Here is a 17305-nt window from a genome sequence, read left to right on the forward strand (position 1 = left end):
TCCCAGGTGGGTGGCTGTGGCATCACTTTCTCTCCTTACAGCACTGGGTCACCTTGTCTCTAACACTTGTGATAGTATCTTTTTCTGAGCATATAAAGGAGGCCTTTTTCTGTGATTATCATGGGATTTGATCAAAGAGAGGAAGAATACAAAGCGGAAAAGGAATTAGTTCTGCTTCTGTGAAAATCATAATTATATCTAGTATTAGAAATCATTACATATTACTATACATTTTTGTTGGGGAAAGGGAGGATAAAGAGAAATTAGATAACAGAAACCAAAATACAAAGTAGTAAGTTCTAATATTATACTGCATAATAGGATGGCAGCTTACTATATTTTATGGGTAACTAGAAAAACCTGGGCATGGAGGCACATGCCTGTAGTCCCAACACTCTGGGAGGCTAAGGCAGAAAGATCATAAGTTCAATCCCAGCCTGGGCAATTTAGCAACTTAGCAATACCTATTTCAAAATAGTTAAAAATAGATATGGATACAGAGCTCAGTACAAAGACCTTGGGGTCAGTCTCCAGTACTGAAGGCAGGCTAATGCTAACCCTAACCCCCATAAAAACTGGTTAAAATACTACTCTCAGCTGGGCATGGTGGTGAACACCTGTAATCTCGGCATTCAGGAGGCTGAGGCAGGAGGATCATCATGAGTTTGAGGCCAGCCTGAACTACATAGCAAGATCTGTCTCAAAAAAATAAAATACTACTTTCTTGATCAGTGCACACCCTGGCTCCAGCTTACTAGTGGCATGAATTTGAACAAGCTACAGCTTTTAAAGCCTTGAGTTTTTCCCCTAGAAAAGGAGAATGATTATTCTTCCTGTCTTGTTCATGAGTCCACAGACCTCAAATGCATAAAGGGCCCAGTCCATAGGAAGCATTCAATAAAGTATGGCTTCACTCAGCAGTGAACAGAGGCACTACCACCCTTGGATGTCCAGGCCTACCTTGAGGGAAGGTATGGGTGAGGATCGTCATTGCAGTCTCTTTTCCCTTCTGCAGGGACTTGCTATCTCCTGACTCAGTGCTAAGCTGTTTGTATCCTGGTGATCATGGAAAGAAAACTCCAAATCCAGCCAATCAATACCAGTTCGATAAAGTTGGGTAGGTCAGCAGTGTTTGCTGTTCTCCTAGCCTCTCCTTCTGAATGTCTCTTGTCTGTGGCTCAAGTCCAAGATGGAGACTTGTTAGGGCCAGAGGACATTGAGGGACACAGGGCTAGAGGGTACATTTGCTTGCTTACAATGTAAACAGATGCCATAGAAAGGTGGGAAAGGTTTGAAGAAGGGTTGGGGAAAGAAGTACAAACCATGAGGGCTGGGAGGTGTAAATTAATGAACACTTCCCTGGCATGTATTAAGTATTTTATGAATTGATTGACATGCAGAGATCAGTAAAGACTGCAAATGGAAAGAGAGGAAAGTGGGTATCAGCATCAGGGAACTGATAAAATGAAGGGCCTTTGCAGGCAGCTTAGCTATGCGCACAGGAAGGTTGGAGGGTCTGGCCTATCTGGAAGGCATTGGAGGATAGGAGGGCTATGTTTGTGGACTACAGCGGTAATGATTTATAAAATCACTTTATTGTTTTTTTTTTCTGCAGTATTTTAACTTTGAGAGACTATGTACTTGACCTAGGTCACCCCTATTTGTGGGTACAGAAACTGGGAGGCCTCCACTTCCCCAAAGAGCAACCCCAGGTAGGTACCTTGACCCTGTTTCCTTGGCCAAGGACTTCCCTGGCTAGTCGCGGCTCTTTTTAGAGCCCAGCAGCTGGTAGTGGTCTTGCCAGGAGTCATTGCCTGGCCTGTCATGGTAGGTAAACCCTGCTAAAGGGTGGTCCAAGCTAGGTAGGCTGGCAAACTCCGGGAGAGACGTCTTCCTGGAGGAAGGGAAGAGAAGTTCTCAGATGTGTATCTCTCACTGTCATTCACAGCACACAGTGATTGCTGATCACTCGCTGAGTGCCAGCCACATGGAAACAACTATGAAGCTGCTGAAGACCAGGGTGCAGTCCCGGCTGGCCCTCCACAAACAGTTTGCATCCCTGGGTAAGCTCATGTTGGGACTGGGCCTTAACACCCACTCAGTAGTATAGGAACAAAAACAACAGCCTTTTAATCAAAACTCAATTCCAAGGACAAATCAAGGAGATCTGGATTCATGTCTTTATGAGTAAGGGCATAGTTAGAAGCATTCAGGCAGATGTCTAAGTTTACCCCAGAGCCATTTGGATTGTGCTATGACTCTCACTGGAGTCCCCAAGCCATTGGTGGTACAAGTTCACAGACTAATTAGGGCAGCCCATCCTAGGTCTGAAGTCACAGACATTGATGAGCATTAGAATGCATCCATGCTACAGACCAGTGTTTAATGAGAGCCTAATTTATGCTAAGCACCAAGCATAGGTGGAAAGAATAATGGAGCACTTGCATTCATAGAGCTGCATTTAGCTTATCTGAATACAGCTGTATAGGAACCCACTCTCTCATCCCTCTCATAAGGTCTACTGATCTGATTCTTCCAGGGTTGGGGCTGAGCCCCCTGTGTTTTCTCTGAAGCCCCCACTGATTCAAGGAGAAAGAAACTCCCAACCTACTATGTGTCCAGTAAGATTGAAGAATGAATTTACGAACAATGGAGGTTAAGAGTAGAATATATTTACTGAGAGAAAGAAAGTTTCTGTCTGAGTCACAGAAGGGGTCCCCAGTGGATTGCCAAAGACTGTCTTTTCTAGGAATTTTTATTAGAGTAAAACCACAAAGTAGGGTAGATCTAAGGTGAAAAAGCATGAGAACTCTTAAGGTGAGCATGAGGTGGGACAGAACTAGGGCCAACCAATAAGATGAATTGCTCAGGTAAAATGGATTAACTTGGGGACAAATGAAGGAGCAAATCACTTAGCAAGGAAGCATGCTTAAAGAGCAGTGACTCTTACTTAGGGGATTGTGATGGTGACTTCTGGCTTCTTCAGAGTGATAGAGATCTATTTAGAGTATCAATCCTTAGGATGTGGGTGTATTTGTTTGATCTTTTATCTTGAGGTCTTGCCCACAGTGCAAAGTGTCTGTCTTTTCCAAGGTTGCAAGATACCTAGTCTTCTGCACTGGCTCCTTCTAGGATCTAACGCTTTCTGCCTATAATATTTCTAACTAACTCAGTTACCTGTAACACTAGGTCATTCTGTCCAGTGACTTCTTTTAGTTTATTCATTCATCAGATACCTGACAAGTGTTTATATAAACAGGGCATTTTCAGGGTAGTGGGTGGTAGAGGTCAGATCTTTCTGATCTAAAAGAGTCACTGTGGTGAAGGGCATTAGGTTTCCAGGACCCATCTGTAGGCTTTTCTCCTAGTCCCCAAACTTTTCAGGTTTCACATGGATGTGGATCTCTCCAGGGCATTATTGCCCCATCTTTTGCCCTCCACGTCAGCATTGCTGAGTTTGTGTTGTCCCAAGGTTTGATGATTGTCATCTGGGACAGCCATTACTGTGTTAACATATTTGTGTATTGTAACACCAACAGGAATTTACCCTAAAGCAGTTCTGTAGCTCTTTCCCTTTGAGAAAATGACACAGAATACTTCAGTCATTTCCCCCACCAAGGTCAACTATGAAAACACAGCCCTGTGGGCTATTGTGATCCAGTTCACAGTCATTAATGCAGAGGGACCAACACTGATTCTGGCTGCAGGGCTTTTTGTCTTGCTAGCCATCATTTACATTAAAAATAAAGTACAGTGAATGCTGATAGCACATAGTGCTGGGTGAAGGTCAGGCTAGTGTGCCTGCATTCCTGGCATGTGTTGACCTCAGTAGCTCTTGAGTGTGCACTGTAACTGGACAGATATATGGCAAGGCCACCTTTGCCCTCTGTAAAGCCCCAAACAGATCCTAGTTAGCCAGCTGTGGTACCTGATTACTATTTGTGACACTTATTTGTGACACTGTCTTGCTTCACTTTAGAACATGGTATTGTGCCAGTTACCAGTGATTGCCAGTACCTCTTCCCTGCCAAGGTTGTCTCTCGCTTGGTGAAGTGGGTGACAATTGTCCATGAAGATTATATGGTAAGTGGAAAGGACTGACAGGTCACTCTGTCATCCTGAGGACTGTATGATCATCTTGCCTTTCAGTTCTTTACCCCACCAAAAGGGCAGGAGATAGACTGAGAAGCCAGCAGCTTACTCTGTGTTTGTGATGCTTATTCTAGGAATTGCATTACACTAAGGACATTGTGGAAGCAGGACTCGCTGGGGACACCAATCTCTACTACCTGGCGCTCATTGAGAGGGGCACAGGTAGGTAATTATTCTTCTGATGACAGTGATTTTAGTCTAGAGGAGATGCTGAGAATCAAACATATCTGAGGGTTGGCCCAAAGAAGCAAAAGATCTTGGAATCCTGCCACAGGAACTTAGCAAATAGTAGTGATTTTGAGAGCCACGTTCAGTGGAAGAGTAATTCTACAGCACAGTCACCTCCATGTTTCAATACATTTACTTGTTAAAACAATCTCTGGGGTGGTAATATCATTCCTATTTTATAGTTGAGGTTCAAACTTAGGCTGACCTCTGATCCTGAGCTGTCTGCCTTTTCCTTTACTCATCTGTAGCATCATACCTCCTTTCCTGCCCCCATCACCAAAGAACAGAGGTGTCACTCGGGTTGCTATAAGGTCACAGAACCTCTCTCCCTCTCCCATGATCCCTGTACAAAGGCATTGGGGCGTTGAAAGCTGTGATTCCTCATACTTCTGGCATCTGACTCTGCCAGGCTAGAGCTACCCAGATGCTGTGCTCGGGTTGTTGTGCTGTTGTGTCACCCCAGCCTCAGTAGTCTTCACACTGCCCACAGAATATCACCTCTCAAGCCCACTGCTGTAGATAGCCAAGAAGAGGAAGTTATCTGTGGTTCTGTATTATTTCATTTTCACGTGCTATAACAGTATTGCTTAGGCTAGGTACTTTATAAAATAGATTTACCTCACATTTTTAGAGACTGGAAGTCTATTATCAGGTGTTCCCATCTGTTTGATCTCTGATGAGGCTTCATAGTGAATGGTATCACAATGGTAGGATTATGTGTGGAAGAGATCACATGGTAAGACAGAGAGATTCAGGAATCAGGCTTTATCTTTATTTTTTGTGGGGAAGGGGTATCATACTGAAAAATGAACCCAAGACCTTCACACTGACTTACATCCTCAGCTGTATTTTGCATTTTCATTTTGTTTTGTTTTTGAGAGTAGGTCTTGCTAAGTCACTTGGGATAACTTGCTATCCCCCTGCCTCAGCTGCCCATAATGCCATTACACCTGGCTATGGCTTAACCTTTTTATAACAACTTTCTGTCTCTACTCAGAGTCCTAGAGGACTACATTAATCCCCTCAGAGAACAGCTCCCACTTCTCATGACCTAACTGCCTCGCACTGGGCCTTACCTCTCAAAGGTTCCCCTGTCTCTCAGTACGACACCAGGGACAAATCTTCTAGCCTGTGGACCTCATAAAGGGGTCACCTCATGTCCAGACTATCACAGGTTCTAAGATATTGCCTGTTGATAGAGAGGATAATATCAGCCTGCTGATAAAAACAAAAGCTATCACCAGAAGAAAAATAAAGATAGTGTAATATGCAATACAGATACTTCTTTTCAAGGTTATGAATGTAACTCTGAAATTAGGCAGCTGTGGTCAATCTCAGCATTCCTGCTTTACAACTGTTTAATGATGTTTTTTGTCAGAGCCTGTTTCTACATCTGTAAATGGAGAATTATACATTTCTCAGAATCGTTAGGATGAGATAAAACATGCTTAAGGAGTTTAGCACAGAACCTGAAGTATAGTACGGAATCAATAAATGCTGGCCATTAGGAATTTCAAACCAGGTTTCCCTAGTTATGGTGACACATGCCTATAATTCCAGTTCTTGGGAGGTTGAGACAGGATCACTGCAGATTTGAGGCCAGAGATACAAAGTGAGTTCAAGGCCAACCTGACTTGCTGAGTAAAACCCTGCCTTAAAAAAAAAAAAAAAAACAGGATTTCAAGCCAAACAGGGAGGTACACACCTGTCATTCCAGCTACTTGAAAGGCTGAAGCAGGAAGATTGCAAATTTAAAGTCAGCCTGGACAGTGTAGCAAGACCACATCTCATAAAGGACTGGAGGGTGTAGCTCAATGGAAGAATTTCTATATTCAATATGCAGCATCACAAAAGAACCTCCCCCAACAAAAATGAAAACAGAAATTCACATAATAAAATATATAAATATAAAGAGATTGGAGAATATATATTTGGTGTAAATACTGATGCAATAATTACAGCACACTATCTCAAGAAAAAGAATAAACTTGCACATGGAAAATTTCTTAACCTCCTGGCAAATAAGGAATTCAACTTAAAGCAGCAAATTAAACTTGTGAACAAGCCCAGTGTGGACCGGATCCCAAGAAGCCCATACTTTTGTGGCACACCAATAGATGGTCCTTGGAGAGACCAGAATTACCAGACCTCACATTCTGCAAGCTGATAATTCCATTTAGGAGATTGTAGAACCATTTGTACCAGAGTGTACTCTGCAGCACTGGGATTAATAGACATCTGAGCTGGCCTCCATTCCAGTGGGGAGGGTGCCATGCTGGCAGGCTGGGTAACAGGCTGGTTTTTTCCTCCTCTCCCTCTTTTCCCAGCCAAACTCCAGGCTGCTGTGGTATTGAACCCTGGCTACTCCTCCATCCCACCCATTTTCCAGCTCTGTTTGAACTGGAAAGGAGAGAAAACCAACAGCAATGATGACAACATTCGGGTAAGGCCCACAGAGGGATGGGAAGAACAGTGAGAGCCCCCTAGAGAAGTGGGTAGTGACAAAACTTGGGTCCATTCCTGGGACAGAAGGGCTGGCCACATTTTGAGAATATGCTGGACCCTACGTGGTATAGCAGAAGGAAGGGCCTAGATCAGTGATGGTGACCTTTTTAGAGACCAAGCTGCAATCCAGAATCTACTTATGACAAAGTGCCAATATGGCAGTTAAACCTAAACACTGAAATTTTAGCTTAGAAAAAAGCATAGCCATGCTGGGGTGAGTTGGCTCATGTGCTGACAGGGGTCTGCAGCATGCAGACCATGGCTTACCACCACTGGCTTAGACCCATCTCATGTGCTTACCTACCTTGGGTCCCAGGGATTTCTCTGTTTATAAAATAGTTCCCTTCTGGCTGTAGAGCATTTTTAATCCTAGCACCTTTGGACTTGGGTCTTGAGTTCTCTATATACTTGTCTCTGGCTGTGGGTGTTCGAATCAGGGGAAGTTACAGGTAAGAGACAGGAAGATTCCAATGTGTCCAGGGGTGGGGGCCTCATGTCAAGATAGTCTAGTTCCATCACAGGCCCAGCTACTATAGTGGCACCAGCCACAGTTCTTGTGGTACCCTGAGGCACATCTGATGACATAAGCTGGCTGATATGGTCAGAAGGGAGAACTGAGGCACTGACTTTCTCACCCATGCAGGCCATGGAGAGTGAGGTCAATGTGTGCTACAAGGAGCTCTGTGGTCCTCGGCCCAGTCATCAGCTTTTGACCAACCAGCTGCAGCGGCTATGTGTGCTCCTCGATGTCTACCTGGAGACTGAGAGCCATGACGACAGTGTGGAGGGACCCAAGGAATTTCCCCAAGAGAAGATGTGTTTGCGGCTTTTCAGGTGAGAGGGCTGGTACACTGGTGACTTCTTGTGGGGATGTAGGGCAGAGAGCAGAGCCTTGTAGGATACTAGGTCTCAGTGCAAGGCCAGGCAAGGAGTATGTGTGCTCTTGCGAGTATACTTTCCAGTAGGATTTCTTGGGGGAGCTTGGTCCCTCCTTCTGGAATCTTCATGAGCATTCCCTGGAACACACTGCCTAACCAAGTCAGCAGTTCCAGGCCTTGAACTAAGAGGATTCAGATGAATTCTCAATACTTCGTCTAAAAAATAATAGAATGTATTTGCTTTTAATTACCAAATAAGGGTTTTTAGTACTTCCCCAAGGTTCCACAGTAGTCTCTATAGTGACCCTCAGCTATGTGTAGTCAGACGAAGGAAGCGCTCCCAAGAAAGACAGTGAGTGTAGTGACCACGGAGAATCACTTCTGCTAGGCACTGAAAGTAGTACCTTCTAACTCATGGTGAATCAGATATTCATATAAGTTTCCAGATGATTCAGACACAAGAATATGCCACTAGGTCCTGACAACTCGGTGTTTAAAGTATCTGAGTACAAGGTATCTTTGGTTACTTTTCCTTTCTGTTAGGTTTTTTTTTTTTTTTTTAATTTTTTATTATTTTGAATGTAGTAAAAAACAACAGAACAAGATGGAACCAAGCCAATTTAGACAGTGTAGTGAAATCAGTGCAGAACTTCACAGCAGGTTACCAGGATAACAGTAATAGGTATATCTTTCATTATTTTCACAATAGTTGTTCTTTCAATCAGGTATAGCAAAATAAAGTATAATACAGAACACTATAGAACTTATCAGAACAGAATATTGAATAGAGCAATAGCTTTAATCAGAATAAAGCACAACAGTGGTAAAAATATTTGCTTTCAGAGAGATGGTAGAAGGAAATCTCCCTTATTTGCTGTATTGCATATTGTCAACCTCCCAAGAGATACTCAGATCTCTGGCTCCCATTTGCTGGGGGCGAGGGTGGTGGTGGTGGTGTTTGATTCTCAGCCTGCATGCCGGTATGCTCACTACCACTTAGCAGGGAGGTGAGCTGATTGCTTGGTTTCCCAGTGCTCTTAAGTTCCAACATGGTGTGGATCTCAGGAGTCATGGGTGGTTTTTGCTCTGGGGCAGCCACAGGCTGCCACACCGCAGCCACTTACCAGGGAGGTGAGCTGGTTTCTTGGTTTCCCAGTGTTCCAAGTTTCAACATGGCATGAATCTCAGGAGTGGCTGGTGGTTCTCTTCTTGGGGCGGCCGCATCCTTTCTCTTTGGTATTGGGTTGTTTCTTTCCATTTTCTCCCCTAACTAATGATCTTGTTCTTTCAAAACTGCAGAGTTCCCTATTCTGGGCAAGGGGTTGGGGAGAAGTGGACTTTGGATCATGATCTTTCTAGTCAGGACATCCCTCTTGTCCCTATCAGTCAGAATGGTGCCTTATCTTCCCCTTATCTCAGCCAGTCCCAGCATTCTTACCCCTAATTTTGCACCTCCACTTGTCTGGTTAGTTGTGTTGTCTAACAATAAACAACTCCAGTCCCTGAGGCTGCAGGAAGGCAGAGCTGGTGGTGGACACTAGTAGCTTCTAGGACTTGTGCTCCCTATTGGGTCTATGTGAGACCTCACCTGTCCCACCCTCCCAGCCCACTGCAGCACATTTCCAAGGTGGGAACTCCCCAACCACCTGTGCTTATTTCTTTTCAAATGCTTGCCAAAGAATCTGTTTCCTAAAGTGCTGTCTCCTCTGTCAGTACTTTAGGAAGGTGCTCCTTTGATGATTCAGATCCAGTTAACTCTGTGGCTGCTGGACTGGAGTTGTGAAGGTCATGGCCTGGAGTCCAGCTCACCACTGAAACTGGGCTTGAGATTGGGCCAGAGGGCCAGGATGTGAGCAGCCAGAGACCTCTGACTGAGGCTTTTCCATCAATACTGTGCCTGGATGTTGCCTTGTTGCCCCTGGTGACAGTGTCCTTCTGGTGTTAAGTGGTATATGACATCATGGATATGAGCCAGGCCTTTGGGGCCAGAAAGAGGCCCCAAGAGGTTCCAATTCCAGCTTCTGTCTGTGTGGTGAGTCTAGCTGCACTAAGCTTCAGTTTCCTTATCTGTAAAACACACCTATCTCACCTCATTGGGAAGATAACATTCAGTGAGCTGGAATATAAAGTACCAAGCAGCTAGTGTGGGCCAAATAAGCACTCAGCCACTGGTGGTAAAATAAAAACTTTTCTTCTCTTTTTACAATCCCTGTTTCACTCACACATACTCATACATACACAAACACACTCAAAAGCACAGTCACATTCATGCACACATACATACAGGGTCCCTTAAAACCAAGACCCAGGATGTCACTTTATGGTTACCATTGAATGTCAGACAGTCATGGGTGGCATTCCTTCCCTGTGGGGTGCTATGGAAGAGACGTATGAAATTTGCTTGGGAACCCAGAATACAGCTACAGCATCCAGGCTTGACAGTGTCAAAGAGTCTAGACACAGGTCTGACCCTTCCCAGTCATGACTCTCAGCCTTCCTGTGGCAAACAGGCTTTTGGCATCAGACTGGTTTCACTTTTGACTCTTCTGCTTCCTGGCCACATGGTGTTCAGCAGACACTGTACTTGCTGGGCCCACATCTTCTATAAAATCTAAAACAGTAGAAATGGCACCTACAAGGTAGTAAGTATAAACCCACAGCTCTTGGCAGACAGTGGAGATTCTTTTCAGTCTCAGGCTCCTGCTTACAAGAGGGCTTTTTAAATTCTTTTACCTTCTTTTTTAAATTATAGAAATAAAGCATATTTGTGGCTCAGAATATAAATAACAATCTGGGGGCTGGGGATTTAGCTTAGTGGCATAAGCACCTGCCTTGCAAGCAGGCAGTCATGAGTTCGATCCCTGGTACCGATAAAAACGAAAAAGACAAAAAACAAAACAAAAACAATAACAATCTAAAATTTGGGAGTGCCTAAGCCCTGTCCCTAAAGTATCCACTGTGAGGGCCCCACCAGGTTTGTGTTCACGCATCTGCAAGCACATAGTGACATTTTTACAAAAATAGTGTCACACTTTACTGTGGTCTGCTTTTCTCACAATGTCTTTTGTCACCTAACTTTGCCTTTTTTTCATAACAGCTGCTTGATATTCCTTATGTGAATGAACTGTAATTTATTTTATCAGTTCAGAAAGTGTGATATTAACTGCTTTCCCTTTTCCTGTTTCTCTAGGGGTCCAAGTAGGATGAAGCCCTTTAAATATAACCATCCTCAGGGATTCTTCAGCCATCGATGACCTCCCGCTCTCCGCCAGTTACTTCCCCCAGGATCCCACCTCAAGTACTGGGCTTCTGTTTTTTGCTTTGTTCATATGTGGCTCTTAATAGTCTCCAAAGACAATAGCCAATAAAAGTGTCACCTGACCAAATGCCCCTTGTCCGTAGCTTCTTGGGGAGGTAGCTTTGCAATTTGGAAGAGCAGGTAGGAGCACTTCCCAGTATGAAAAAACATTTGTGGGTAGGCTTTGTAAAGTGGGCAGAAAAAAGAGTGCCAAGAAAGCCTCATCCGATAGGGAGTTGCCACCCTCTTGACTACACATACCTTACTTGTTTTTGTTTGGGAAATAAGGATGGTCCTTTTCTCTAGCTATTTATTATCCTTGATCACTGCCATAAAGTTGTAGGAGAAACCAAAGTCAGCAGAGCCAAAAACGTTGCTCCTTCTCTACTCTTTCCACTCTTCCTGTCATTGCTCCTGATGACCAGGTTATTTTTTGATCATTGGATGTTTTAAACATCTGATAGTACAATGTAAACAAAAGACATATACATCCCAGAGAGTAATTTTAACTCTTGCATTCCAGTCAATGAGAATGATGTTGAAGAATTGTACAGGCCAATCAGCCACTGGATAATACCCACACCACAGCCTGAGAGAGAGCCCAAGTGGTACTTGAGGAGAATCTTCATGGTAATGCTATGATAAGTGCCTCAAAAAATATTTTGACTATTAAAGAATTAAGAGAATTCAAACTCCAGGAAAATGTTTGCAAAATTACCTCCTTTGTAATTCTGCAAAAACCAGGGTCAAAGAGAACATAGATTATTCTTAGTTTTGTTAAAAAAAAATTATACTCCACCGCCATCCTTTAAAAAAAGTCAGGTCTTCTTACAAATATATATAAGCAGGGCAGGATCTCGCTAAGTTGTCTTGAACTTGGGATCCTTCTGCCTTAGTGTGTCAAGTACCTGGAATTACAGCTGTGTGCCACCATGCCTGGCTTCTCTATTCATTTTATAAAATAAGATACAGGGTTGGGGGTGTAGATCAGTGGTAGTATATGTGCTTACAATACATGAGGCCCTGTGTTCAATCCCAAGCACCACACCACACAAAAAAGACATATTTAAGAATTATTATATATGGGGCTGGGGATTTAGCTTAGCGGCATAAGTGCGTGCCTTGCAAGCAGGCAGTCGTGAGTTTGATCCCTGGTACCGATAAAAAATGAAAAAGACCAAAAAAAAAGAATTATTACATAGGTCAAGATACAATCTAGTTTGCTAATTCCAAAACAAGATGAATTTAACTTTTTGTGGCAGTCTCAAACTTCCCACAACAGTGATGTTTGGTCTGTTTTTTGTTTTGTTTGTTTGTTTATGTGTTTTGAACTGGGAATCAAACTCAGCCTTGCGCTTTCCAGATAGGTACTGTGCTGCTGAGCTACATTCCCAGGCCCTCAGTCTCTGTTGTAAGCATGACTATCCTTGGGTGACACACACCTCTGTTATAAAAGCTGTTCCTCCTGCCCACTCAGCTGAGCATTCCAAGGGTAAGGACTGTGTGAAAGACACCTAGGAGACAGCCCTACCAGAGCTCTTCACTTTATAGCTGGAAGCCAGACCTCTAAGAAAAGAATGGTACCTTAGATAGTTGCTCAATGACCACTTCATTTTCTTTTTTTTTTTGGTACTGGAGATCAAACTCATCATGCGCTTGCAAGGCAGGCACTTATGCCACTGAGCTAAATCCCCAGCCCCAGTGACCACTTCATTTTATGTTAAGGAATCATGCAAGCTCACCAGCCACTGAGTAACATGCACACCACAGCCTGAGAGTGAGACCAGGTGACATTTGAGGAGAACCTTCATGGTAATGCCACGAAGGTGAAGCCTTTTCTTCACCTTGGTTGCATCATTGCTTTGAATAAGAGTTAGGAATCCTCCAGCTCAGAGGTCTTTTTTTTTTGTCTTTTTCCTTTTTATCGGTACCAGGGATAACTGCCTGCTTTCAAGGCAAGTGCTTATCCCTCTGAGCTAAACCCCTAGCCCCCAGCTCAGAGGTCTTTGAGCTGCATGTGTAAGTCACCCATCCTGGGAGCCGATCAGAGATGTACATTTCCGAGCCCACTCCAAATATTCTGACTCAGTTGACCTGAGCTGGGCCAAGGAAATTATTTTTAACAAGCTCCCCAGGTACAGTTTGCCCTAGTCTCTTTTTGGAAGGCACTGTATTCCTTTCCAGATTGTTTGAACAGCTCCCGCTCTCTGCCCTTCTGCAACCCAAGCCTCTGGGTACTTCTTTATGTGTAGCAAGATATCCTTGTCTTTTTCCTGACCTACTTGCCTGGGAGTTTGTACCTGCTAGCATCCTCTTGGTCTGGCCACCTTCAGGCCTGTATCTCACTCCCTGTGCTGAATCGGATTAAAATAGGACCTAAAAATAGTTATTTAAACGGTCCCTGCATTGCAGGCCACTTTTGTTCTTGACTGGAAGGTGGCCAGACTGACTCAGCACAAAAGCTCATCTCCAAAAGGAAGTGAGGAGTACTCAGCTTGTTTTGGCTGGGAGAGGGCTCTGCTTCCTAGGCAGAGATATTGTAACCTGTCATCTGCCAGAGAGGTTTTCTTTTTTCAAAGTAGTAGACTGAACAAAGGAATCTCCTACTCTTTAAGGAGAGAGGTCTTAAAACAGATGAGAACCTCAGAACAATCAAGCCACTTTTGAGCTACTTCAGCTATTCATGCCTAAGGTGGACAGACTGGGGCCAGATGCCTGGCTTGGAAGGACTTAGAAGCTTCTTCCTCAGTTGGAATTGTCTGTAGTCTTCCACCAGTTTCCATTCCCTTCCCTTTCCTCCCCCCCCCCTTTTTTTTAAAGACAGGATTTTACTAATTTGCCCAGATGGCCTTAAACTTTGAATCCTCCTACTTGGCTTCTTAAATATCTGGGATTATAAGCATATGCTGCAACACTTGGCTGCCTTTTTAATGCTACTTATTTATTTTGCAGTACTTAGATTGAATTTGGGTCCTCACTTATGCCAGGCAAGCACCCTACTGAACTATACCCCTGTCTAATCCTTGCTTTTTGTTGCCTCAGTATTGGGGATTGAACCCAGGATCTTCACACTGAGCTATATCCTCAGCCTGTCCATTGATTGATTGATTGATCAATTGATCGATGATTAAGATACAGTTTCACTAAGTGGCTAAGCTCTCCAATTGAGGGCTCAAACTTGAAATCCTTGTGCATCGCCTCCAGAGTACTACAATTACAAGCGTGTGCCACCATACCCAGGTCAGCCTTGCCGTTTTCAAACTGCCTTCCATGTTTCTTGATACGTTCTGTTTTTGTTTTTGTTTCCAGTACTGGTGATTGAAGCTGTGCTTAGGCAAGTGTTTTATCACAGAACTATATGCCCAGCCCTTTCTATTTTTCATTTTGAGACCAGGTCTTGCTGAGTTTCCCAGGCTGACTGAACTTGTAATTCTGCCTCAGTCTCCAAAGTAGCTGGAATTACAGGCATGCACTGTGTGCCAGCCCCCCTTATTTTCTTACCTGCCTGCCCTTTCTTGTTTTCTCTACAAATCCAAAAGACTTTATTTCAGCGGCAGTCTTGCTGATCACTCTCATGAAACAAAGCTAAGAAAAACTATGGAAGGAACAGAGCTCCCAGATTCCCAAAGGAACTTTGTCCCATCAGTACAGCCCCTATTCTGCACTTTCCATGTGTTCCACAGCCTCTCCAACAGGAACGGTCGTTAACCATTTATTTTGGGTCAAGCATTGAGCTAATCATGATTCTGTATTCACTGTCCTACTTAATTATGTCAGGCCACCCAGTGCCCACATTCCTTTCATTCTTACAGAGGAAGAAACTGCGGCTCAGGATGCTTACCCAGGTTTGAGCTCAGAACAGGTCTGTTGGCTTCTAAAGCTCACTGTCTGCGATTGTAGCTTCAGGTTGTGTTCAGACAGGCAGGCTCTTTTGCTGGTCAGTTTATTTTTTTCAGCAACACAACTTGTTCATTTCAGTATACTTACCATAGCATGGTGGGCAGGAATCATAGCTTGGTGTTAGACAGATGCATCTGGATTGTCCTTCCACCCTGAGCAACTTCATGACTCTGGGCAGATTGCTTGACTCAGTCTAAGCTTTAGGGCCCTTATCTGGTTCGGGGGTCGGGGGTGGGGTCATGGAATTCACAGGGTGATTATGGGGATTTGGGGGTTGTGGGTACTCTGTTAGTTACGCACCTGACCTGTAGTGCTGCTCAACAGACTCCTACCCCTGACCTCCAAGTTTCACACACACACACACACACACACACACACACACACACACACACACAACCAAAAACAAAAAAGAGGGGCCCAATAATGCAGCTCAGTGGCATAGTGCCTGGCTGGCAAACACAAGGCCTTGATTTCAATTCCCCATTTAAAAAAAAAAAAAAAAAACCAAAAACAGAAGATCTAAATGATGGCTTTAGAGTTTATACTTCTGTCAATTACACTTTTGTACTAAAGTAAGTTGGTTATTTTTCATCCCTTCATTGTGAACTTTAGATTAGACAAATCCATTTGTAAGACTACACTGCTTCATACCTCACTGAAATCCTCAGAGCCTAATGTGACCCTGGTTTTAAGGTGGGCTCCAAAATCTGTTTTCTTTCATTAACATACGGGTCAACCTGCCATCGCTCTGCCAGCAGGACTCCCTATGGGCTCAGCAGTGTTTCCTTCACCAAAGTCCTGATGGATGGCTCAATCTACTGTGTGCCTGAAAGTAGAGCCCATAGCTATGCCAGTTGTAACAGTTGCCACCTGAGCCATCGCACCTGACTGCTGCAGTGCAGCAGGATTCCTTGAGCAGCTGGTACTGGTCCTGGTTCAACTCTCATCCAAGGTGCACAAGGGCAGGAGAGGCCATGCAAGAAGGGTAGCTTTGGCTTCCACATAGTATCCTAAGTGCATACTGTCATCTAGATGTGCAAAGCTCTGTGAACAGCCTGGTAGCATCTTCAAAGAAGCTAGAACCAACTTTTGGTTTAATCATTGTTTTTATCATTCTTCTACTTGTTTATTTCAAACCTAATATTAACAATAAATACAGTTCTTTTTCAAAGGAAAAAGTTATTGATTTGAGATATTTCTTCTTTTTAAATGTAGGCTTTTACAGCTGTTAAGTTTCCCTCCAAGCATTGCATTAGCTGTTTCCCTTGAGTTTTCCTGTTATACCTTCATTTTCATTCATCTCAAAGTATTTTGTAATTTCTCCTATGATTTCTTCCTCAAACCACTAGTTATTTAAAAGTGTTTTTAATAATTTCTACATATTTATAATTTTTCCAAATGGTTTTGTTATTAACTCTACTTTCATTCTGTTGTGATCAGAGAACATAATGTATCTTTTGTATGATTTTATCCTTTTAACTTTGTTAAAGGCTTTAAAAGTTTAAAATTAAAATTACCTTTTACTTGTCAGATAACTTTTGCATGGCATATAGAAATGCCAAAGCTTGCTTGGGCTGGGCGTGGTGGCACATGCCTCTTATCCCAGTACTTGGGAGGCTGGGCAGAAGGATCACTGTAAATTTCAGGCCAATCTGGGCTACATAGTGAGTTCAAGGCCCAGCCTAAACTACATATGGTGAGTCCCTGCCTCAAAAAAGAAGTCAGCCTGGTGGTATACATTTGTAATCCCAGCACTCAAGAGGCTGAGACAGAAGGATCACAATGAATTCCAGACTAGCCTCAGCTACATAGTAAGTTCAAGGTCAGCCTGCACTGCATAGTGAGTGAGACCTTGCCGTGAAAAAGAGAGAGAGAGAGACAGAGAGAGAGAGAGAGAGAAAAAGAAAACAACTTTTTTTTTCCTTTTTATCGGTACCAGGGATTGAACTCACGACTGCCTGCTTGCAAGGCAGGTGCTTATGCCACTGAGCTAAATCCCCAGCCCCGAAACTTCTATTTCTATGAGCTGAAATAAAAACCTTCCCTCCTTTAACTTTGGGTGTCAGGTATTTTGTCTTAGCAACAAGAAAAGTAATCAAGGCAATACTGTACACTAACCTGAAATACTTTGATAATAAATACAGTGGTTTCTTTTTTTTTATCCTATTTAGGTGCTAGAGATGAAACTTGGGCATTTTACCACTGAGCTACATCTTCAGTGCTTTTTTGTTATTTTTTATTTTGAGACAGGGTCCTGCTAAGTTGCCCAGGCTACTCTTGAATTTGTAATCCCTCTTGCTTCAGCCTAAGTACCTAGAATTCCAGACCTGTGCCACCATGTCTC

General features: G+C 43.5%; 1 protein-coding gene across 5 annotated transcripts in view; it reads left to right on the forward strand.

Annotated features, from left to right (window-relative positions):
* The window catches only part of Thoc5 (THO complex subunit 5), a 37397-nt gene extending 26248 nt beyond the window's left edge, over nt 1-11149 (forward strand). For all 5 annotated transcript variants that reach the window (XM_023560795.2, XM_005007276.4, XM_013142055.3 and 2 more), the window contains 8 exons: nt 1016-1117; nt 1616-1712; nt 1949-2063; nt 3980-4083; nt 4227-4314; nt 6708-6823; nt 7529-7719; nt 10954-11149. In XM_023560795.2, the coding sequence (XP_023416563.1) occupies nt 1016-1117; nt 1616-1712; nt 1949-2063; nt 3980-4083; nt 4227-4314; nt 6708-6823; nt 7529-7719; nt 10954-11017 (877 nt within the window). In that variant the 3' untranslated portion in view covers nt 11018-11149. The remainder of the gene's footprint in view (nt 1-1015; nt 1118-1615; nt 1713-1948; nt 2064-3979; nt 4084-4226; nt 4315-6707; nt 6824-7528; nt 7720-10953) is intronic.
* The last annotated feature ends 6156 nt before the right edge of the window (nt 11150-17305 follow it).

Source organism: Cavia porcellus, unplaced genomic scaffold, assembly GCF_034190915.1.
Source record: "Cavia porcellus strain 051 isolate PalLab524CR breed Dunkin Hartley unplaced genomic scaffold, mCavPor4.1 scaffold_16, whole genome shotgun sequence".
Lineage (NCBI taxonomy): Eukaryota > Metazoa > Chordata > Mammalia > Rodentia > Caviidae > Cavia > Cavia porcellus.